Source organism: Schistocerca cancellata, chromosome 8, assembly GCF_023864275.1.
Source record: "Schistocerca cancellata isolate TAMUIC-IGC-003103 chromosome 8, iqSchCanc2.1, whole genome shotgun sequence".
NCBI classification, from domain to species: Eukaryota; Metazoa; Arthropoda; class Insecta; order Orthoptera; family Acrididae; genus Schistocerca; species Schistocerca cancellata.
Genome location: NC_064633.1, coordinates 578,201,162 through 578,225,911, shown reverse-complemented (window position 1 = coordinate 578,225,911; position 24,750 = coordinate 578,201,162). Strand labels below are relative to the sequence as shown.

The 24,750-nt window shown below is 38.5% G+C and overlaps 1 protein-coding gene across 9 annotated transcripts in view; it reads left to right on the top strand.

Annotated features, from left to right (window-relative positions):
- Positions 1 to 24,750, top strand: part of LOC126095132 (AT-rich interactive domain-containing protein 2) — a 313,112-nt gene that overhangs the window by 249,522 nt on the left and 38,840 nt on the right. For all 9 annotated transcript variants that reach the window (XM_049909846.1, XM_049909844.1, XM_049909845.1 and 6 more), the window contains 4 exons: positions 6,229 to 6,426; positions 9,697 to 9,963; positions 11,125 to 11,729; positions 17,242 to 17,401. In XM_049909846.1, coding sequence (XP_049765803.1) covers positions 6,229 to 6,426; positions 9,697 to 9,963; positions 11,125 to 11,729; positions 17,242 to 17,401 — 1,230 coding nt within the window. The remainder of the gene's footprint in view (positions 1 to 6,228; positions 6,427 to 9,696; positions 9,964 to 11,124; positions 11,730 to 17,241; positions 17,402 to 24,750) is intronic.

Genomic DNA, 24,750 nt, shown 5'->3' with positions numbered 1-24,750 from the left:
GTTGAAATGTACTAGTGTGGATGAGCTGTATGTTCAGGCAATAATTTGATTTACAGAGTAAATAGTTAGGTAGTAACAAAGGATTACAGAACCATTATATGTGTCTCAGCAGGGAATTGTGTATTTATGACTACAGTTACCATATTTGAAATATTATAAATTATTCAAATTTTATTTTATGTAGTGACTTAATTATTTGATGATAGATGTAATTCAGTCCAGAAAATTTAGGACAACAAAATTAAAATTCAAACCTGGAAATTAAACAAGTGTAATGGTCTAAAGACAACAGTAATTTGTATGTATTCAGAGTTCAGTACCAATTATCTTCTAAGTTGATTAGATTACAAAAAATTAAAACTTGTTGCAGTCAAGGCTGGAGTCATAGCTTTTTAATAGAATGAGTCCATATTTCCAAAACTATGGATTAGCTCAGTTGAAATCTACTATTACACGTTGTAGCAAAATTTTCAGTTATTAATTCTTCTTTGTTTACGTGGTTTTCAGTAAATTTAAATACACTACATCATATTGACAATTAACACACAAATAACAAACTGGCATGGATAACATTTTTACAGATTTGGACAGATGAGTGCATGTGCACACACACAATTTATTCTAGTGGACTGGGGTAGTTGTCCACTACTTCGGAGTTAGGATGCAGTAGTGGGTTGTTATCAGGGTGTTGGCTGTTGGTAGCATGTACAGTGTCAGTAGCCAAATGTTTTATTCAGTTTCAAGTTAAAACACTTGTAGTGTCAGCCTGCACTGGTTATGCCTCCCTGAGCTGTGTTAATGGCATCAAGACTGGTGGATGCTGAGGTGGCAATTAGCCTGCAGCTGCCTTAATGTTAGTGCAGAGTAGGACTGCTGACACATGATGCGTGCAGTGGCATGTGGACAGACCCAGTGTTTCTCTCCAGTTAAGGGCAGGGTGTGTCTGTAGACGTGGAATCCTGACGTTCTTGTAGCAGAAGACAGGCTCTAGCACGAAGCCGCCCCTGGGAGTTGTGGTGTGCAGCAACAGTTCGGCTGAACAAGTACAGATGGTTGGGCATTTACACTTCCCTGTATGTGAACTGCTGCCCTTTAAGGTAGGAGTCCAGCTGAGGCTGAAACGATCCCAACGTGGCCCACTACCTGGAATGCACCAAGTCGCCATGGACTGGACTGAATCCCAATAGTCGTCTTGTCAGTGGTGGAACCTGAGTCATTTGATGGCATCCTGCGAAAGAGTGGAATCCTGTCACCCAGTATGGATCTCCCATCGTAGTAGATACTATCAATACTGTGGCTAGAAATGATGGATATTTATACTGCTTTGGTGCTAATTTTTTTGTGCCAATGTACCACTTCTAACCAAGTACAGTGAAACCAAGCAGCAGCCATTAGATGTAGCAACTACCCCATCGTTGCTGTGGTCAGTCCACCTCTCTGCTGCATCATTGGTGCTGTGAGCAATGGGGCGTGCCTGCCAATGTAGAAACTAGCTGGTGGTGTTGCTGTATCTTATGCAGTGGTGGTTTGGATCTTGGTGTAGTGTCAATAGCTTGTTTGCATCAGGTATGGCAGTACTGCTGTAATCAGTTGTGCAAAAAAATAGTGGCAACTCTACAATACCTCCTTCTTTCGGTGGACTCGGTCTCTGTCTTTGATAAATCTGCAAAGACTCAACAAATATGAACAATAGTGTACAATGTATACAGTCCCTCCTTCTGTACTAGTCAGCTTGAACCAGAGGGTTTGGTGGCAATGAATGTAATCCACAGTTCAGCCCACTGGCATTCCATCTGCATCTGTTTGGTAACCCCTCTCAAATCTCCACAACAACTAGTAGGTTAGTGTCTTTAGTTCCCACTTTTTTCACAACTACGTAACAGCTAATTAACAGCAAGTTTGCGCAATAAACTCCTCTTAGAACTACACAACCGAACTTGCTGCTAGCATGTCGTCACTCCTCCAGTGTGCCGTTTGCCATCACACAACAAATTCTTAAGGGAGTCATGCCCATGGTCACATCAGGACAAGTAAAGAATCTGCAAAAATCTTAAAAACGAGAAAACCTATTCCATTTCCTTATTGCTATTATATGTTACAATTCTTTAACTCTTCATTTTACATCTACAAACTAAAAATGACACTGGGGAACACTTTCTCTCTTGGTGAACCATCCTTAACAAATAATCTTTGACAGTACACAGTTGGACCTCTTTAATCTCTTATGCTTGGCTTCTCTTTTCCTTTATCCAATGATCCTTCTTGTACGTGGCATCAGTTGCCCTTCTTTTCCTTGGAAAACGTTATTCCTGACACTCTCCTTGCACGTGAATTGTTTACAATACTGCCATTCACAATATGCAGACAGGTAGTTCCCCTATTTGCCCCTGTGTAGTCCTAATCCTATATTGAATTCTTTACACCATACATCTTTCTGGTACCCTTGCTCACCCAAAGTAATTTCCTGGTGCATAATTGGTACGAATTAAGCCAAAGTGTGTTTGGTGACGGTTTACCCGATTTTTCCCTTAAGATATATAAAACTTGTGAATGCTCTTCATTGGTGACAGTTTCTTGTAGCTGGAATATTGTCCCTAAGTTCCACTGTATGTCGCCAAAGGTCAATTTTTGCATGATGTTTGGGCATAAAACTTACCCTCAGGTTTGCCTCAAATCTTTCACGTACATTATACCTGTCATGGACAATGAACTGCAGCTGCATTGTAAACAGTTTTCTGTTTGTGTCGGCACCAGCGCTGTCTGCAACTCCACGGGGATGAGACCTGCTGCTTGCACTACTGTGATATTCCAGTCTGTAGGCACATATTCCTCTACAAATTCAGTCCTGATAGCCTGAGCGTTAAAGTTACAAGCACATTTCCTTATTATTTTCCTGCCTCTTGCTTGTGTGGAGGTGGTGCCACCTCAGGTAGTGACATATCTGTGTCCTTCGGAAACAAATGAATCTGCACCATTTCATTACTCCCAACAGTTGCGACACAAGCAACATTATTAATAAACTGCTGGGCATTTCCCTTAGTATTTACAATAAGCTCACCATCTGCAATTCCGGTCTTAACAACACAGAAATTGGTGACACATGTACTTCCCTGTACGTCTGGCCCAGGCTCCATAACCTCTAATCAACACCCATTATTACCCAATCGGATAGATACTACTGCACCTGAATCACCCCTGCAGCTATCCATGCATTTATTTACTTCACAGAGAATACAACTACTTCATCTGACACACACACACACACACACACACACACACACACACACACTCACTTCAGACTCCACAGTTTCACATGATATTGGAGCTGACACTTCTACCCTACTCTCCTGAACTTTTACAACACTAGTATTTGGCACACCAGATAAACTCTCAGGAACTTGCACAATGCCTTCTTCTAATATTCTATGATCCGTATTCCAGGAGTCATGAAATCATCCCTCAGAGTGTCGACATGTTTGCATATGACAAGGTCATCTTACACTTAATTTCTTTGAGTCACTAGTCTTCTGACTCATTTGATGCGGCCCGCCATGAATTCCTTTGCTGTGCCAACGTATGTTCTCAATTGTTTGCTGGATATATTCTGATCTGTATCTTCCTCTACAGTTTTTACCCTCTACAGCTGCTTCTAGTACCATGGCAGTTATTCCGTGATGTCTTAACAGATGTCCTATCATCCTGCCCCTTCTCCTTGTCAGTGTTTTCATATATTCCTCTCCTATTCTGGGGAGAGCCTCCTCATTCCTTACCCTATCAGTCCACCTAAAACATTCTTCTGTAGCACCACATCTCATATGCTTTGATTCTCTTCTGTTCCAATTTTCCCATAGTCTGTGAGTCTCTACCATAGAATGCCGTGCTCCAAATGTACATTCTGAGAAATGTTTTGCTCAAATTAAGGCCTACATTTGATACTTATAGGCTTCTCATTGTCAGTAATGCCCTTTTTGCCAGTGCTAGTCTAGTTTTCATATCCTCCTTGCTCCGTCCATCATGGGTTATTTTGCTGCCTAGTTAGAATTCCTTAACTATGTCTACTTCTCACTTCCCAATTGTGATGTTAAGTTTCTCTCTGTCCTGATTTCTACTGCTTCTTGTTACTTCCGACTTTCTTTGATTTACTCTCAGCCCACATTCTTTACTCATTAGACTCTTCATTCCATTCAACAGATCCTGCACTTGTCTAAGGACAGTAATGTCATTAGGAGATCTTATCGTTGATGTCATTTCACCTTGAATTTTAATCTCACTTTGGAACCTTTCATTTATTTCCATCATTGCTGCTTTGATCTGTAGAGTGAAAAGTGGGACAAGAAGCTACATCCCTGTCTTGCATCCTTTTTAATCTGTGTAGTTCGTTATTGGCCTTTATCTTATTGTTCCCTTTGTTCTTTTACATATTGTATATTACTCATCTTTTCCTATAGCTTACCCTGTTTTTTATGGGATTACCGTCATCTTGTGCTATTTTACATTGTTGAACACTTTACCAGGTCGACAGATCCTATAAATGTGTCTTGATTTTTCTTCACTCTTGCTTCCATTATCAGCCACAGTGTCAGAACTGCCAGTCTGGTGCCTTTACCTTTCCTAAAGCCAAACTAATCATCATCTAACAGTTTCACAGTATGCTTTTCTATTTTTATGTGTATAATTCTTGTCCGCAACGTGACACGTGATCAGTTAAGCTGATTGTGTGATAATTTTTACACCCTGACCCTTGCTGTCTGGCTGATGCGTTCCTGAAAGCTTGATGGTATATCATCAGTCTTATACATTCTACACATCAATGAGAATAGTTGTTTTGATGCCAATTCCCCCAATGGTTTAAGAAATTCGACGGAATTTCTATCCTATCTACCTTATTTCATCTGAAGTCATACAAAGCTCATTTAAATTTTGATTCTAATACTGGATCACCTGTCTTCCCTGTCGACTCTTGGTTTTCTTTTTTTTTTTTTTTTCTCACCTCCTAAAGCATCATCAGACAACTCCTCCCCCTCGTGTGGCCTTCAGTGTACTCTTTCCACCTGTCCACTCTTTCCTCTGCATGTAACAATGGAATTCCCATTGCAATGTTAATGTTACTGACCTTGCTTTTAATTTCACCAAAGGTTGTTTGGACTTACCTAAAAGCTGATTCAGTCGTTCTGACATTCATTTCTTCTTCGATTCCTTGATATTATTTGTGCAGCAATTTGCCTTGGCTTCCCTGCAATTCCGATTTATTTTATTCCTAAGTGACTTGTATATCTGTATTCCTGAGCTTCCCGAAACATTATTGTACCTCTTTCTTTCTTCAATCAGCTGAAGTATTTTTTTTCCCTGTTATCCATGGTTTCTTTTACTTGTGTCTTTCTTCCCCCCCCCCCCCCCCCCCCCCCTGCCCCTTCAATTCAACTGCGTAATGAGCTATTCGTTATCAGAGTATCTATAGCTTTAGAGCACTTCAAACATCACTCTTCAGCTCCTAGTACTTTCGTATCCCACTTCTGTGTGTGCTTATTGTTCCTGACTCGTCTCTTAAACTTCAGCCTACTCTTCTTCATTACCAAATTGTGATCTGAGTCCATATCTGCTCCTGGGAATGTCTTACAATCCAGCATCTGATTTCAGAATCTCTGGCTGATGTAAACTAAATGGAATCTTCCCTTATCTCCTGACCTTTTTCAAGTGTATTTGCTCCTCTTGTGATTCTTGAACAGAGCATTCACTAGACTTAATTACTCTGCCTGAGTGGCTGCTCATAATTATTACTTTACTGACACTTCCTGGTAAAATTCAGCTTCACCTCCTAAATTGCAACAGATGGTTCATTTCTTATAAACTTCTAGGAGTACAGTAAGAGTAGAGAGAGAAAGCTTCCAGCTTGTTCTGATTCATGTTGTTTGTTAAACTTTTATATAACAATAAAAGTGCAGTGTTTCATTTTTTAATATGATCTGGTGAAGCACTTGCACTTGCATGAGCATAGTGCAGAATCACTGTCAGTTACCAAGTAAAATAAAGACATAGTAGAGACAAAGTTGTGATTCAATGATAGGGTAGGTGAATCTGTTTTTATTGTCTTTGTGTTATTGAGATGATTCTCTCTTTTTTAATTAATTAATTAGTTATTTTTTTACATAACAGCCAAAATGGATTTATTGAAAATTGTCAGTGCTGTTAAAGAGAACAGTGACAACGACAACACATTTTATTTTTCAGGTTTTTGAGACTGCAACAGTTCATGGCCCGGGTGGGCAGTCACAGCAGGTAATTGTTGCACCACGTCACGTCATTGTCTCCCAGGCAGGAAATCTGTTGGCAGCACAGCAGCAAGTGCTAATTGCAACTGGTTCAGGCAATGTCACTATAGCAGGTGGAAAGCCACAAGCTACTGGAACTCCTGGCACTCGTACACAGGTGCGTAGTTTCTTGTTGAGTGACAATGTTTTGACAAAACTATTAAATTGAAGATTTTCACACTAAATCTCACAGAACTGTATTTTTGGCTCTTTTCTCCATGAAAAGAAACATAATTGTGTAAAACGAGTAATTTGCTTTAACTCCATTACCATAGTTTTTGACCAACATTTCTCTTACAGTTCAGGCAGCATATGAATTCATAGAGACCAATATGAATTCATAGGGAACTGAAAAAATTGCATTTTGCGATAAATGTGGAATAGATTCGAACACTGCCTCAAATGCGAAAACATGGACTTACTTAATAGATACTACTTCATAGCAAATTGTATGAAGATGAACTATTTTGTCAGAGATAGTTTGAAATAGCTTTATTTTCTGCATATAAACAAAAAAATGTAAACCAATTGTCAGTTACTGGTATTGTACATAATCTGGCAAAACTCAGTTTTGAAAAATAATCTGCATAGGTGTGTGTTTGCAAAATAAGATGTTTACGAACGCAATGGTGTATCAACGTCATTGATCTGGTGCCATGCCAATTGTGGGTGATTGAATGGTACATGCGGCGTAATGCAGCCTAGTATTCAGCCATAGGACCTAGCATTTTATAACAAAGAACTGTGTATGTTTGTTCATTAGCTGAAGGTCAAAAGATGGTACAATGAGGACACTTTTAATGTGGCAAATAATGTGGTGAATGTTTTGAACTGTGGTTGCGTCAAGTACCGCTAGAGGTCAGGCCTGAACTAAGTCATTAACAATACTCCACTAACCTCGAGAAGCAATTGTGCGGTAACCGTCTGTGAAAGCTTTATGTTGTGCATTGTTTTCTTTTCTTACTTTGAAATCAGTGAAGCGACTGATCCTGGCCCATCACGGATTTCGATTATGACCGTTACAAGGCCAGAAGAGATCAGTGGTCCCTGTGGCAATGTGTCATTTCTGCTGTAGGCAGCTGCACTGTAAAGGGGAAGTGGGGTTTGTTTCCCTGCACCAGCCTTCTTCCCTCATAATTCTAGTTTGTTTACGCTTGTGACTATCTGCCACTATAGCTTGCAGTGCTCCCACTCTGCACTATAGCAACTGGAAATTAAAACTTGTAACTTTTTTAACTGCATCAAAATTCTTTCCTTAACCTTAAAATAGACTTAATGTACATTGGGTTCTATTGGTACGTTAAGTGTTATGTCAGCTCTATTTGTAGCATTGTAAGTCATGGGTTGCATGACTGTGAATGTCCACGTAAGATTGAAATTAACAGTGTGCAGATTTTGTAATCATCGAATTGGATTACAAAAGACAAATAATTTACAGAAACATCTTAAATCGGAGACACAGTCATTTCACTAGTGGGAAAATGCTGCTGCTTTTCAACAGAGCAGTAATTTTTGAAAGCTTAAATACAGCCAGACAACGAAAACGAAGACCATTTTGGAAGAAAACAGTGTTGAAGTTATTGCAAAAGCAATCATTCCAGTGAAGTTATTACAAAAGCAAACATTCCAGCGAAGTTTTTACAAAAGCAAACATTCCAGCGAAGTTTTTGCGAAAGCAAACATTCCAGTTGAAAAGTTCCCAATCAGCACTTTTTTAAATCGATCAGTTTCAAAGAACTGAGTCTTTGCTTATGTTCAGTCATGTAACATGCCACTCTTTTATATTTCTGCATCAAATCATTAAAAAAAATTGAGGATTTGACAAAAATACGCACGAATTTGCTACATTATCCTGTCCCTATGAATTCAGCAGGTCCTACTAACAGGAGTGCCATGTTCTTAGCTAATTATTATTTTATTATTCTCGGGGGGATTTGTTAACCAGATTCTCCACAAAGCCCAGAATTTAGTTCCATCCTATTTAAGGAACCGAAGAGGTATTCTGTAGCAGAGTTTGCATTCCTGCAGCTCTCTTGACAGTGATACTTGTTTACATTTGTTTCTGATGCAATATTAGAGTGATTATCTTCTCTAGCAACAATAGTGCCAGATTGTACTGGTCGTGCACATTTACTTGGCTCGCACTCTGATTGTTAGAAGTCATCTGATTTCATGCCACACTGGAATGTTTACGCTTGTTGCCAACCTGAGTTGTGACAATAAGTAACCATTGTGAACATAGCTTGATCAGTGTGTAGTGCCGTGTGTCGTGATTTTTAAAGTTATATAAAGAAATAAGGGACAAGGCTGCACCTGGTCCTTCTAGTGACTTGCCATAAACTTTTTTGTCACTTCTGTGGTCCATTAACCCATTACACATTCATTTCTTTTACGAGCTATAAGCTGATGGTTCTGGGAGGAGGAGGTGGAGCTTGTCTCAGCAGCCTAGTTGCTACAAGCCAATCAGAAGGTTCAACTCCCAGCATCGTCTGCTAAGGGGCCAAGTAAAAGTGTGCGATCATTAATTCATCTGGAGGCAGGGCTTCGGCAGTATATCAGACCGCACGTAAACATTAGTTAGTTGGTTTTTCCTCTTGATTGTCATATTATTATTTGTATTGATTTGTCATCTGTTGTCTCTTTGTTTCGTGCCAATTCCTTGTTTTGAGGACTGGCCCCCAGTCCCCATCCTCCCATTACACCTCCTTTCGACCCCTCCCTTCCTTTTTCTGCTAATGATACTAAACTTGACAACAGAGTGAAACTCTTTCTCTGTGACAATGGTTTATTTCTAGTATTTGGAGGTGGAAGAAACTGTGAACAGAAAATTTTATTAAAAGCACCATACCTCATGATAAGTGGTTTGGTAATTATCTGATAGATATGTGATTTAACAGTGATTATCAATTTTACTACTAATGTCATTCATTTGTTGAATTCTGCAGATGAGTCCATTATTGTTTCTATTTATTTGCTTATTACAGCCCCTGAATCATTTGTAGGTGCATGTTACTTAACAATCATTTTGAAGTGTCCATCTGAGATGTAAATTTGTATTATTTACTAATGTATTCTATGAAACCTTGCCAAATTCTTTATAGCTAACAGTTTTATGGCAGTTGACATGATTTGGTACAGTTGTGATTTTACAACAAATTGGTACAACTATCCCAATGATCCGTACCTGTTTTAATCAAAACTGTATTCTGTGTGGGAATTGCATGAAATTTTGTAAAAATTAGTTGAAGTTTTGCATCTTAGCTGATGACATTGAATATCTATGGAGCTAACTTTACTATGTAGAAAGAGAAGAATTTTAACAGTTCCAAATGTAACTATATTTTACACATGATACTGTAACATAGCTAACAAGCAAACATTGATACAGGTGGTACTGCAGCAAGCAGGTGGTAGTCAGCTGATTCTGAGCCCAGGTAGCGTGAGTGGTGTTGGGGGACAGTACCTTCAGGCAGGCCAGGCATATGTTGTGCCCCAGACAGCTTTGGTTCAAGGTCAAGGACAGACTGTGCTGGTGGCACAGACAGCACAGCAGCAGGGTACTGGTACCAAGACCATAATCATCCTGCAACCACAGACATCTTCCCCAGCACCAGGAAACTCCCAGGGCCAGATACCTCTCCAGCAGCATCAAAAGGTATTCATTTACCCTTAAAGATGTTTTATGTTCCATGTCAACAGGATGACAAAAATAATGTGGAAAAATTATGAATCGTGTCCACATTTCCAGTTTCTACATCACACAACATGTAAGGGATTATACAGTGGTGACAACCATGTAACACAATAGTTGTATATCACCACCAGATGATTACATTTAACCCCAAACAGCACTGTGTTAATTTTGAGATGACTTCTTGATTGTAAATTTTCAATGCAGAAGCTGGTTATCGTACTGACAGCAGTCACTTACATTACTGGCTCTTCTGGAAGGCTTTTGTGATCTGCGATTGATGTGCAAATGTCCAAAACATAAATAAAGGTCACAGAGCTGCTCATTGGTTGTCACCTTACAGAAAATAAGTACAGAATTCTGTTAAGGGCTATTGAAATCCAAAGAGAAGATACAGGCTCTGCAGTAATTGAAACCCATAATCACAATATGGCATGATTTGTGTTTCAGTTGTTGGGGCAAATATGTTTACAGTTATTGAAGAAACGATGAAATCCAAGTTCAGTTAGCCTTTTTGAGTTACATGCATACATCACTGTATCAGAATGGTGGAGACAAGCCATAATTTTTCAAACCGTGTCCCTATAAAGGAGGCTGGTACACTCTGTGGAAACATGTTTGGACATAAAACAGTAATTGTATTTTGTAGGTGGACCTCTAACAATATATTTTGTTTATGCTCTTCACGGGTATGCTGCCGGATATGATCGTCTTCACTACACGATATTTTGGGATCCATCTGGCCGCCATCTTCAGGTGCGATCGCCCGAGTATGCAGTACACAGTTCCGGCGTGATTGTGTACTGTGCGATCGCACCTGAAGATGGTGGCCAGATGGATCACCGAAATATCATATAGTGAAGGGTCATATCTGGCAGAATTCACGTGAAGAGCATAAACATAATATGCCGGGAAAATCTAAGGAATCGCAATATATTTTTATGTTGTAAAAGGACAGATTTACTGAGACTAAATTGCTAGTTTTGTGTCATATATGGAATTTTCTACTTTTTTCCCATCAAAAGTCCTGTGCACAAAGATTAAGAATTCATTATGTGCTGTGTAAAATATTTTCATTCTTTGTCACAATGAATGAGTTGGTCTTCCATTTTCTTGTTGGTACAGGTGATGGTTACTCCCCAGGGGCAGCCTGTAGTGGTGACACAGGTGCCACGGCCTGCACCACAGCCACCTCCTGCACTGGTGCCATCTTCAACAGCTACTTCGTTGTCTCCTCCTCCAGTCCGGCCAGCACCTCAACCTGTTCACAGACCTGCCCCAGCCCTAACACCGTCCAGTAGTGCTGGTGCTATTCCTGTAACAACTGTGGTGAGGGCAAGGACATCACCACCAGTCTCCGTCCCTCGTCCTCCTTTCCAGCAAACAGTTTCTACCACAGTTCGTCCCAGCCTTGCCCCAAGCTCTCAAGTTGCAGCAAAGGTAGTAGAATCGCGGACACCTCAGGTGCAGTCGGTTCAGCCCACTGCAAACAACACCAGTTCTGGAGGAGGATCGAACATAATTGAAATGGTTCGACCTCATACGCCCTCACCTTCTCCTTCTCCATCCCTTCCTCCTTTGGCACAGACTTCTACTGTAATGACACAAGCCAGGTCAGTTGTCAGTGTCAACAGCACAATGACAACTCAATCAAATGCTCCACAGAAGCCATTGGGTGTTCCTACTATTGATGCATCTCAGTTCCTCTGTGAGTGGAGAGGGTGCATGAGGTGAGACATATTCATAAACTTGTTTTCTTTGGCTTTTGTAGTAAATTGCAGCTGCTATTTTGTAGAGTTTTTATCATAATTTAGTGAAGAGTAAAATTTTCTAATGCTGGCATGATGGTTGTTCATTGAACAATTTAGTTTACTTGTTATAGGAATAAGTGGACACAATTTTTGGCTTGAAGATGTTGAATCTTTGTAAAATTTGTTTACAACTGGGCAGTGCCACAATCTTGTAGTGTAATTTTAATTTCAAGCACTTAACCTTGAAATGTATAATGCTTTTAGACATCCATGTTGTTGTGTAATCTTGGGGCAGAGTATAAGTATTAGGTTGTTACATGAATCCTTAGCATTTTTGTTTTGCATGTTGGTATTCTGGTTGCTACGGGTTTATTTATCAATTATCATTTTTCATTTGTATCTCACTGTTACAATTTGAGTATTGTCATTTTGTCATTTGGAGACAGGGAGTGAAGCTATAGAGGCTAGAAAGTGGAGTATCGAGTGAAGAAATTCGAACATCTCTGATCTATTCTTCTGTTTAAATTCATTAGTGGGTGACCGCAGTGGAGAAAACGGGAAACATTTGCGCTGTGTATGGGAATAATGCCATTGGACAGAGCGTGGCAAGAAAATGGTTTTCATTATTTAAGGAGGATCGTTTTTACATCAGTGAAGATAGTTCAAACACATTAATCTACAATAATGCACATTAGTGTACTCGAGAACTGGCAAATATGGTGAACAGAGTCATTCCCCATCATGTGACATTTTCATGCAGTGTAGAAGGTTCAGAAATGGGGCGTATGCGTACTGCGTACTCTTAAGTCAAAATCACAAAAAACAATGGGTGGCCATATGTGCATCTCCGCTTGTTCGTCCTCTGTTGGCTTGTGAACAACACCAACCATTCCTATCCAGAATTGTTACTGGTGATGAGAAATGAAGTCATAACATAAGGGAAAGCAAGGAATGATTGTGCCAAACAATGCAGCAACTCCTCATAAAAAAGACCTGCGTGCATCCACAAAATGTAATGTTATGTATCTGGTGGGACAGCGATGGTGCTGGTGTACTACAAATTGCTTTCCCAGGTGTAACCATCACTGCTGACATTTATTGTCAACAACTGACATATCTTGCAGACACAGTCTAAGACCAATGATCAGTAAGACTGCGTGAAGTGATGCTACTCCATGATAACGCTCGCTTGCATTTTGCAACACTGGAGTTGAGCTAGGAAGTCATTCCGTACCCACCTTATTCATCTGTTCTTGCACCCTCAGTTTTTCACCTTTTATGCTCTCTGTCAAATAACTGTGAAAAGAACTTGCTCTCCGGATGAAAATGGCCCCATCGAATTTTTCACCTCAAACTACGTGATTTCCACAGTTGCAGTATCGAAAAGTTACCCCACAATTGTAAGACCCTGTAAATACTGGTGGAGAATATGTTATTATTGATTGAAGTATCTGTTATGTTTATTAAACTTATCAAAGCATGCTATGAACTTGTGCACCAACTTGACTGATACAGACAGACCTGCCAAATAATTTGGTGATAAACTTCCATCCTCCCTTCCAAGTCTTTTTTGTATTTTTTCCTGTCTTCATTTGAACAAAAACCTTGTTCTCAAAGTTTTTATGAGCGTAATCCCAAAAGTAAGGTCTCCTATTTTTTTTTATAAGTACATAGACCTGTTTATTTCTACACTGGTTTACATCAGCTTACAGCTTGAACATTGAGCTATTTTCCACATAATCACCATGTCTGTGGATGCATTTTTGTAGACGCTGTGGCAGTTTTTGTAGCCCATGTCATACCAGCTCACCGCCATGCTGTTCAGAAAGTTATGAACCTCTTCTTTCACCTCGTCATCGAAGCTGAATCGCTGGGTCCACAATTAACGCTGACAGATACTGCGAGACTCTGAAAAAACTCAAACAGGCAATTCAGAACTGAAGAAGGGGAATGTTAAGCAAGGCTGTACACATTCTCCATGACAATGCTTGCCCACACATCGCTCTGCAAACCGTTGCTCTCTTGCAGCAGTTTCAGTGGAATGTAATCACCCACCCACCCTATGGTCCTGACTTGGTGCCCAGTGACTATCACCTGTTCCCTAGGTTAAAAGAACATTTGGCCGGAAAGCGATTCAGCTTGGACGACAATGTGAAAGAAGAGGTTCATAACTTCCTGAACAGCATGGCGGTGAGCTGTAATGACATGGGCATACAAAAACTGCCACGGCGTCTACAAAAATGCATCGACAGAAATGGTGATTATATCAAAAAATAGTTAAACGTTCAAGCTGTAAACTGATGTAAACCATTGTAGAAATAAACAGGTCTATGTACTTATAAAAAAATAGGAGACCTTACTTTGGGATTACCCTCGTACTTGGGTTGGTGGTATCTACCTTCTTATTCTCCCAAAATCTCTTTATGAATTGAGTGTCTTCTTTACTTCCATTCTTATTACCATTTCTTATAAGTTTTCCGATTTTGTTTCTCCATGAACACTTGTGTCACTGACTGTTAATGGATTCCTATGATGTCTTCTGAATGATTATTTCCCTGTAGCCTTTTTAGTAACTTCTGTTTGCCAATTAATTATAACCTCCTTGGAAATAAGTGTTTTGAATAACTTTGAGGTCCGTAGTTCATTCTGTAAATATGTACTGAGAATGTGCAGTTTTCCTCTTGGCCCAAATTACATTTCCTTGTTTGGAGCTGCATATTTCCCTAATCATTTTCAGTTCTTGCTTGTCAGTTTCTGCTAATGAAATATAGTTTGGGGTGCAAATAGAGCTTCCAGCAAAACAACTGCCTTTGTAATGTAGTTCTACATTGTGGGGCATAGTCGTTGGAGTGGTTCCATGTTAGCTGAAAGGCTTTCAGAGCCTTTGTGTATATCTTTTGAGTGTTTCCTGTAAATAATAATAATAATAATAATAATAATAATAATAATAATAATAATAATTGTAAATAGTCTTCATGGGTTTGCCACCAGATGACATGCAAATTCCACAATATTTCCTCCTCCATCTTCATAAAAGAATACATTTTTTGTTGTTGTGTTCAGTCCTTGAACATGTTTTAACTCAAGTTTTTTCATCCCCCCCCAAAATATATGTATATGGATTTTATGTGGCTTAGGAACACATTGACATCAGATTTTGTTGGTGCTTATATTACATACATATTTTATTGCATGTCTTGAGGATAGATTGCTACACCACATATAGAGGAGACATTGAGTTGCAGAGAGGGTATACAGCTATGAGAGTTGTGGTTGTGCTTGTGTGAATGTGTGTGTGTTTTCTGCTTCAGAAGAAGCCTTTTGGCCAAAAGCTTAAATGTATAGCAGTCTTTTTGTTGTGTCTGTCTGTAGCTGAATATCTCATCTATGCAGTGAGTAGCAATCAGTCCTTCCCATAATATTGTCATTATTCCATCCTGCATTTTCCATTGTTTTATTTGATTTGATTTATTTTGTTATATTGTGTGTGCCATGTGATTGCCAGCAGTAATCAGCCACAAGCCTATTTTAATACGGCATGCCGTCTGTAACACAGGAATGTTATGACAGTGTCTAAGAATTTTTGTAGGGAATACAACCCCTAAACTAACTACTCCAATAAGCATCGAAAAAAGGCATGTGCTGCTAACTTACAAGAATGCACAGTTAAGAAGTTATATTCTAAACAGAAATTCACTTCAGGCATTGCCCTGTATTTTTCTTCTTCTTCTTCTTCTTCTTCTTCTTCTTCTTCTTTTGTAGCGGCACATCCCTTGGTGAGCCTTGGCTTCCACAACAATCTTCCACCTACTGGTGAGATCCACTATTATGTCGTCAGTCCATCTTCTTCTAGGTCTCCCTTTTCGCCTGGCTGAATGGATCGTGCCTTTCATAATTTTCTTTGGAATTCTATCCTCTGCCGTTCTCTCAGTGTGTCTTAGCCACCATATTCACTGTGATTTCACAAATTTTAGTATGTCCCTACCTTGTATTTAACTCTTGTAATTCAATATTGTAGCGTATTCTCCAGCCTTCTTCCTCCCTTACTGGGCCATGGATTTTATGTAGTATTTTCTGCTCAAAGGTTCTAAGTGCATTTTTATCATGTTCTGTCAATGTCCATACCTCTGACACGTATGTGATAACTGGGCGGAATAGGGAGTTATATATTAGCAGTTCTGTTTTTCTTGTAACAAGACTATTTCTGAAAAGTTTCATATTTGCAAAGTAAGATCTGTTCCCTGCTTGTATCCTTCCCTTATAGCCTTTCCAATACTGTTATCATTTGTTTTTAGGCCTCCCAAGTAGTTAAAAAGAGGACACTCCTTTGCAGCATTTCCCATTGATGTTTAGGTCTTTAGGAGTTCTTCTGGTCTCATATTGTGACATTACCATATATTTTCATCGGGTTACCTTCCATTATGAAAATTGGTGCAATCAGCAACTGTGATATTATTTATAAACTATAGAAAGCAGCAATTAGCTGTCCTTTTTTTTATAGGTTTCGTTTGGCAAATCCAGTAGTATTCAAAGAACAGTGACTGACGCCCAAACAACAGGGAACTGATGTGTATCGAGACTAGAAAATAGTGCATTGATAATGGCTAGGCAGTAGCCGAAATCTGGATTTGCCAAATAAAACCTACAAAAAAAAAAAAATTATAAAACACTGTATATTTCATTTATTGTGAGACCAGTTTTTAATAAGGCTTCTGTTTCCATTGCCCGGTATGTTTGTTTCTTGGAGTGTATTGATATTTCTTCCTACTGTAGCAATATCATCAGCGCGTGTACACATGTGGCTAGTTTTCATAAATATGGTGCCTCTTTTGTTGATTTTATTTGTACACTATGCAGGGCTATATTGAATAGGACAATGGAGAGAGACTGTCACCTTTGTTCTGCTAAGGACCTTTAGTTTTGCTCTTGTGCCTGTCATTGTCATTTTGATTAGTCTCATTAGTTTAGCACATATACCAATCTCTTGCAGCACTGTGTATAGTTCTTGACGGTTGAAGCTGTCAGAAGCTTGTTTGAAGTCAGGAAAGATCTATATCATATTCATAGAACTTTTCCATCATTTGTCATATCACAAATATTTGATAAGCTGTTTCTCTGTCTGGTTGAAAGCCACACTGATAGTCCGCTAGTATGTCTTATGCACTTTTGTATGCTTTCATTTAATATACTTGTGAAGATTCTGGATTTTTAGCTGAAAGCCACAAAATAAATTTTGATGTAAACAGTGTTACAGGAAGCATTTCTTCTATACAGTACAGTGACAGAAAGTGTACCCACATACCATTATTGGTAGTTATGACACAAAAAATTATAAGCCAGGGAAACAAAAATTTTGTTGCTCTTGTGTTAATTTTTTACTCTTCTAAGCAGCCTGCTAACAATAATTTCTATAGCTTTATAACTTTAATGTCATTAAATGTAAAGCACATTTCATAAAAGCCTTGTTATTTTTTTGTCTTTATTTTTGCAGGAGTTTCAAGTCTGCCAACCAAGTATACATGCATGCATGTGAGGCACACTGTCCAAAGGGCAGTGAAGAAATTCAGTGCTTGTGGGAGCGTTGTGATGCCATGAAAAGGAAGCGCTTTTCACTAATGACTCATTTATATGACAGGCATTGCAATGCAGAGGTAATAATTGTTCTTATTATTCCATCAGTTAAATAGGGACATATTTTGTTACTCACATTTTATTGTTTGAATTTTACGAAAATACACCTTAAGAATCTTTTAGTTTTTTATTTATGAATAAATCTGAATGTATTAACGCCTACTAACTTGAGTTCAACATCATAACCAAAATATTTTCAATATTGGTAGTATTTTTAGCAAGATGTGTTGAAATTCGAGTTTTTGGTGCCACATTGTCTGTACTTGTGCTGAAGATGATTTTCATTCAGGGCGGGAGGGGGTGGGGAAATATGCAAAGAGAATTGAAAGCTTGAATACACATAGGAAAACCCATAAATAAATAATGGGGAATACTTTGCATCCCTGTGTTAGTGAACACAATTTTTTTCCCATCATTTTGCTTTTACACTAATTCTCTTACCCTGTTCACTTGTTTAAAATGTCTCACACCTTTCACTTGTATATTAGTCAGAAAAATTACTGCTTCCACAGTTATTTTGAAGATGCTAAACCACATTGTAACTGCTAGCAGCTTTATTTGCTTTTTTGTAACTGCTAGCAGCTTTATTTGCTTTTTAATTAATTGTTTTTAGATGAAACATCATTACTTTCATGTAGATTTACAACTATGACAAGACTGCTTAGCAATATTGTGACCATTGGTAGAACAATGAAGAAACACTATCTGTATTCCTCACTATAGTTTTGATTATGATTACCTAGTGTGATCGCCGGCCGTGGTGGTCTAGCGGTTCTGGCGCTCAGTCCGGAACCGCGAGGCTGCTACGGTCGCAGGTTCGAATCCTGCCTCGGGCATGGATGTGTGTGATGTCGTTAGGTTTAAGTAGTTCTAAGTTCTAGGGGACTGATGACCACAGATGTTAAGTCCCATAGTGCTCAGAGCCATTTGAACCATTTGAACCTAGTGTGATCTTGAAATACTGCTGTAAAGCTCAGTTTAACCAAAAAATAGAGGATACAACAGTGTTAAATTCGTCTTAAATCTAAAGATACTCAAAACAGGTATCCTAATTACAAAATGAATTTTTTTCATTATTATTGTGATAGGTCTACACTGCACCAATTAGTTTTTATTTCTGTTTTCCATTATATTTTCCAATTAAAGTGATACTCAGCGTTTTAAGAAGGCCAATATTTCGTTTGAGATACAGTGACAAAGATGTCCTGTTTTAAGATGTGAAAAACTGCCAATAGCAAATTAACTTAAATTGCAAGTGTGTAGCAGAAGATAGAAAGCTACAACAAACCAGTCTTCAAACTGAAGACCACAGCAGCAGCAGCAACAGCGACAAGCATCTGATTGTGAAAACTCATTACATTTGAAAAATAAACTGAACAAGGTGCTTCAATGCCTAAGGCACTGGACCCACATCTCGGAGGAGTGTGCTTACAAACCCTTTCCAGTTAACAAGATTTTGATTTCCAGTTGGTTCCCTAAATTACTGACAGTAAATGCGAGGACATTTCGTTCAAAATGGGTGTCTAAGCATCACCACCATCATGCTCTCCATCTTTAAAGGCTATGTATGCCTTGTCTTTGCCACCATACTTTATTCTGTGCCATACTCTTCATTTCTTCATAATGTGTACTTTTTATTACATTCAACAGATCTCCTCTTTTCTCTTGAGTTGAAGTTTTTCACCAGAATTTTTCTTCTGGTACAGTTGTTACTGTATTTACTTGAATCTAAGCTGCACTTTTTTTCTGGTTTCTGTAATCCAAAAAACCGCCTGCAACTTAGAATCGAGTGCAAAGTAAGCAGAAGTTCTGAAAAATGTTGGTAGGTGCTGCCACAACTAACTTCTGCCGTCGAATATATCTAGCGCTCCACAGACATGCTTTGCAGGCACAAAGATAAATACTGGAGCCAAAACCTCTGCGTCAGTAAATAAATTTAAAAAAAAGGTGGAAGACTAGCTTTTTTCTCCGCCCCGAGTTTCGACCATTGCATTTTCATACATTATCCAGCGAAGTAAATACAAATTCCGTATTGTTCACCTTCGAATGTGGCAGCATTTCAATGTACTACGAAAATCTGACTGGCAAGACTGTTTGGGATGTTTGTCAATATGGCCAACTCTACATTCTGAATTTTTTCCTACCTGTGAGAAGAGATGGTTGCTAATAGGAACTTCTATGAATTGTGAATCACATGCAGTATTCTCCTCACCATAAGAATAATAAGAATATAAACATTTTGCCATGTATTGTTATGTGTTTGCTGCTCTCTCATTTAAATCCTGTCTGCCTAATAAACTACGAAACTAGAGTGAGACAACAGCAAACGCGGAAGAATATACATATCGTGTCATGTTTATATTCGTATTATTCTTATGCCTAATAGTGATGCAGTCAGAAATGAAGCACAGCAATTGACTAGATTTTTAAATCTAAGACGACTCTAATTTCTGTGCAGAATGTAATGTACTAATGAGGCATCTGCAAAGATTTTCAAACGGAGAAAAATTTTCGCTAAACTCTCGTTCAGAACATCTTCTATCATATGCAGTCTATTATTTGGTTCTTGTTGATCATTATCAAAGAAAGCAGCAAAGAAAACAAATAGCAGTCTCTTCCCATTGTTTTGCTAATGAGACGATTCCTTTTTTTAAATTGTAAGCTCTCGGTAGCGCACAAAAGCAAGCCATGCCGCGAGCGGTGGCATGTCGTAAACACTCATCAGAATGCGAATAACAATGCTTGACACAGTACAATAATGTATTTTCAGCTTAGAGTGACGTAAACACCTATAACAAAGAGAACAGCACTTATCAGATCAAAGAAAAATAAGCAATCAATTCAAACCAGACGAAGCACGTGAAAAAGGAAGGGTACCCGTATAAATACGGACGGTGCACCTGACGCATAGCAATGGCTATCTGGTAAAGCTTAACTGCTAAGCTTACGACTCGCACCAAACTACTGTAGCTGTATCGTCATTCATTCGACCTAAATTGTGTCTCATATTACAATGGACCAACTTTGTTTTGATTTGGAGGTGCGGCGTAAAACTTTTCTCCCCCCTTGAATTTTGAGTCTCAAATTTCAGGTGCGGCTTAGATTCGGGAAAATTTTTTTCCTTGATTTCGAATCTCATTTTTCAAGTGCGGCTTAGATTCGAGTGCGGCGTAGATTCGAGTAAATATGGTAAATGCTTATTATGGTTAAATGAATCTCCTATCCAAAAATTTAGGTTTTCCTTTATTGTATAGTTGCCAAGGGGTTCCTGGTTCCTTTGATCATTGATTTCTTTGAATACATCTTCACAGGATTTTAATTTTGTCCAGCTGATTCTGCTTAGTCATCTCCAAAGCTACATTTCCATTGCTTGTAAGCACTTTATGTCTCTCTTCAACTAAGTCCAGCTGTCACTGCTTTACAGACCAATTCTTTGTTCGATTTCTTGTTGTCTTCCACAATTGACGTGCCTAAATAACAAAAATTTTCAACTCTTTCTTCTTCCAGTTTTGATACCAGTAGTCATCATTTTTGTTTACTTGCTGTCTCGATTTTTTTTTTCGTATTAATTTTTACATAAATTTAATTTCAAAGTTTTTCGTAATTGCTACAAATTCAGGAAGTGTAATCTGTGTGTGTGTTTCACTTTCACCTACTAAGGAAACATCATCCAAGAATCTTAACCAATGAATGGAAATTTTGTTTAGTTTTAGCTCCACATGTTTTCCTCTTCAAAATCTTCACAGATTTTTTGATGAAAACTTTAAGCAGATATGGTGGCAATGAGCATACTGTTATTACTCCTTTTCTGTTTTTAGCTTTACATTACTGTCCATTAAGCTCTATATATTGGAGTGCTGGTGAACATGAAGAATTTATGTAATTAACGGAGTGACATAAGATGAAATGAGAGTTATACGTTTAGGGCATCCAGTGAACCTTGAAATCTTGAAAACCTGGAAAAGGCCAGGAATTTTCAAAATCAGGAGAGAAAACAGGAGAAAACCGTAAATTTTCTTTAAAAGCCTTGATTTAAACAAAAAAAAAATTCTGTACAGTACCCATATTGATATATTATCAGTTTAAACCGTGTGCATAGCGAGTAGAAGAAAAAGTGTGCTGATTCCGCGCCCGTTAACACAGGCAGCATAGGACGGGTGGCGTGCGACTCAGGTTCGCGCGGTTTTGCTTTATCCGAAGGTGTGTTTTGCTATCGTCTGTGCTTATTTTGTGAGTGTATTTATGGCGTTGTGAGTGAACGTTGAAGAGTTGAAGTCTGTGGTGAATAAGTGGTGTTTAGGGATATAGTTATTTGTATTTGAAGACCGATAAAAAATGCCGACTTGTTTCGTTCCAGCGTGCAGATCTAGCTACCAAGAAAGTAAAGCTAAACACAATTCTAACTCTCAATTGTTTCACGTGATTCACATTTCTGTGAGGAACTTATTATAAAAGCTGACGTGTTTATCATCGAGGGTAAACAAGTTAAAATTCCAAGACAAAATCAGGGGCAGTTCCTCATTTATTTCAAAATGTACTGAAATATCTGTCGAAAATAATTCACAAAAGAAAACCACCGCCAGTAAAACACTCGCAAAAGAGTAGCTGCTGTAAAGAAAACGCTCGGCAAGAAGTTCTGATGTTTCTCAGTGTTTCATCTGTTGAGGAAACTGTATGGAAGGTACCGGATGCAGCATTCATTTCACTAAAGAGAACATTAAAGTGTAAGAAGCTGGAAGTTTTGCAGTTACGTAATAAACTAAGAACAGCGAATGCAGAAATCCATCTACTGCAAAAGCAGCTTTCAGACGAAAAGTGTAAGACAGCTCAATCAAATCTCCTAGATCATTCTGAACTGAGTAAGAAACAGAAAATAATAATAGACACTATGATAAAGAAATGCCAATTAAAAAGCACTAAGGGAATGCGGTATGATGAAGAGTTTCTTCTGGACAGCTCTTAAAAATTAAGTTGCTCGAAGGATACAGACATTGTTTGAAGCATGGTTTGTTGCCACTTCCTTCTGAAGCACATCTTCGAAATTTAGTAAAGGGTCTCAAATGCTCGTATGGAATCAATACACGCGCTGTGGAGGCCGTTAAGAATTATTTTCGGAAAGAACAAGATGAAAACAAACGCTTAGGTGTACTGATTTTTGATGAAAAAAGCTCCAAGAAGAACTGCAATTTGATAACAATTCCCTGAAAGTTGATGGTTCTGTCAATTTAGGAGCGTATACTCGATACGACTGTAAGAATAAACTTGCCAATCATGCTCTCGTGTTCATGTTTGTTCCTCCGTTGCATAACTGGATCCAACCTGTTGCTGTGTATGCAAGTCGCAATGCAACTCCAGGAGACGTCGTCTTGCACAGATACTAATTCAAGTGGTTATCCATGTAAAAAAATGTAACTTGCTCTATATCAAATCCTGTTGACGAAACCAGAAGAGTTTGGGCATTTTCAGACACTGTTCACGCAATAAAGTGTGTAAGAAATAATTTCTTTGATAAAACTGAAGTCCTTTTTAACTATGAGATCGTCAACTATAATTTTTTATCGCAGTGTCTGTCAAGAAGATAATTTCCCAGGATTTGCTGGATTAAAAGTTTGCTACAAGTTAACTTCCACCCACTTGAACTCGTGTCATTTCAATGAATGACTGTAAGATTAGCCCTGCAGTTATTCAGTAACTCAGTAGGCAACGGCATAAAACTCTTCAGGGAAATTAAAGCAACAGGATTCAAAGGCAGTGAATCAATGGAATCATTCACTATATGTATGAATAACTTAGTGGACACACTTAATTCTTTGTTTCCTAAGGATGAATTGTACAAAAACTCAGAGGCTCACAAAACATTAATAAAATGAAAAAGCATTCTCGCCGATAAAAATAACAGCTTTGCTTCCGAACAAACTCTCCAGTCACTAAGAGTGACCATTGAAAGTACATTGGAGATATCTGAATATTTTTGGGAAAAAGGTTTCAGCTATGTCTTGACTGCAAAATTTAATCAGGACCCACTTGAACGTCATTTCATTCAGGTCTCTGAGTCACAATGATCACCCGTCAGTAATAGACTTCTTGAGCTTGCACATGTTACAGTGCGTTTACATTCCTGCAAAACTAGCCCTATCTTCCAGTGGAAACTGCGAACACAAATGTGAATTTTCATTGATGTCATATATGTGCCAAATGCGGACTTTAGCCAGACATTTGCATCAAAAGAACAGAGACAGAGTTCTAGAAATGGAAGATGTAATTTAAAAAATGCTGTGTCTTCCTCATATCTTCACAAAGGCTCATCCGAATCCACAACATATGCCGAAGAGTCTTGAAAGAACCACAGGAAAGGAATGTTTAGTTTATCATCTGACAGGTTACGTGGTGCATCAAGCAAGAAAAGCTATAAAATGCCATAAGTGTTTGTACCTTTTAAGTGGAAATTCGTCTGACATCCCATTCTCTTTACTTACATCTATTAGAGATTACGGCTCTTATACAGAAAAGACATTGCTCTCACATCCATCGAAAGGCATCTTCAATGTTCTTATGCAGAACTCTGTGAGGACATTTTATGGGGCAACATTTTTTATGATTGCCTCAATAGTTTGGACCACATAAGTGTTGAAATATCTAACATTGGATGCTGTGAAGATCATATGTTGGACATCGTTCCCAAGCTGATTCTTCATTATATGAAACGCTGGTTTTTCACTGGCATTAAACAAATTCGGAAGGAGTTGAAGTCTTCAAAAACTTCCAAGACTGCCCAGAATCTATCAAAACTAGCTGACATCTGATGTCTACTGAGGTAAGTTAATTAAATCCATCTACTTTTCATATGATTACATAAATTTTATGAATGAATAAGCTCGTGTGCAGCATTTGGCGTAATAACATGTATTTCCATGGGTCACAAGCGGAGCAACTGACATCTCGTGGTGGAACTTACGAACTAGCGGAGACGGCACACTTTTTCTTCTACTTGCTATGCCGTGTGTGATATTTCAAATACCATTCGAATATTCAAAGGGTAGTCTACATATTATACACATAATACCCGTTGGTGATCCAGTGTTTGCACAGTGATTCGTAACTGTTTCATACTCGTCGAACTGTCACATGAGGCAGGGATCCTAGGAAGCTGATTGGTGCTACCGTGTGAGAGGGGGGAGAGACAGGAGAACTTATTGCTTCTGGCGTAAAGTGCAGATCTGCTACTGTGGTAGAAATACATGAAAGAAATTAGTTTCCTAATAGCATTTTATAGAGACATTCATATCCAGTTCAGTAAAGTGTCCGAAATTATGTTAAGCATGTTGTAATACTTACTATATCAACTAAAGTAATCAATTTTTGACAATAT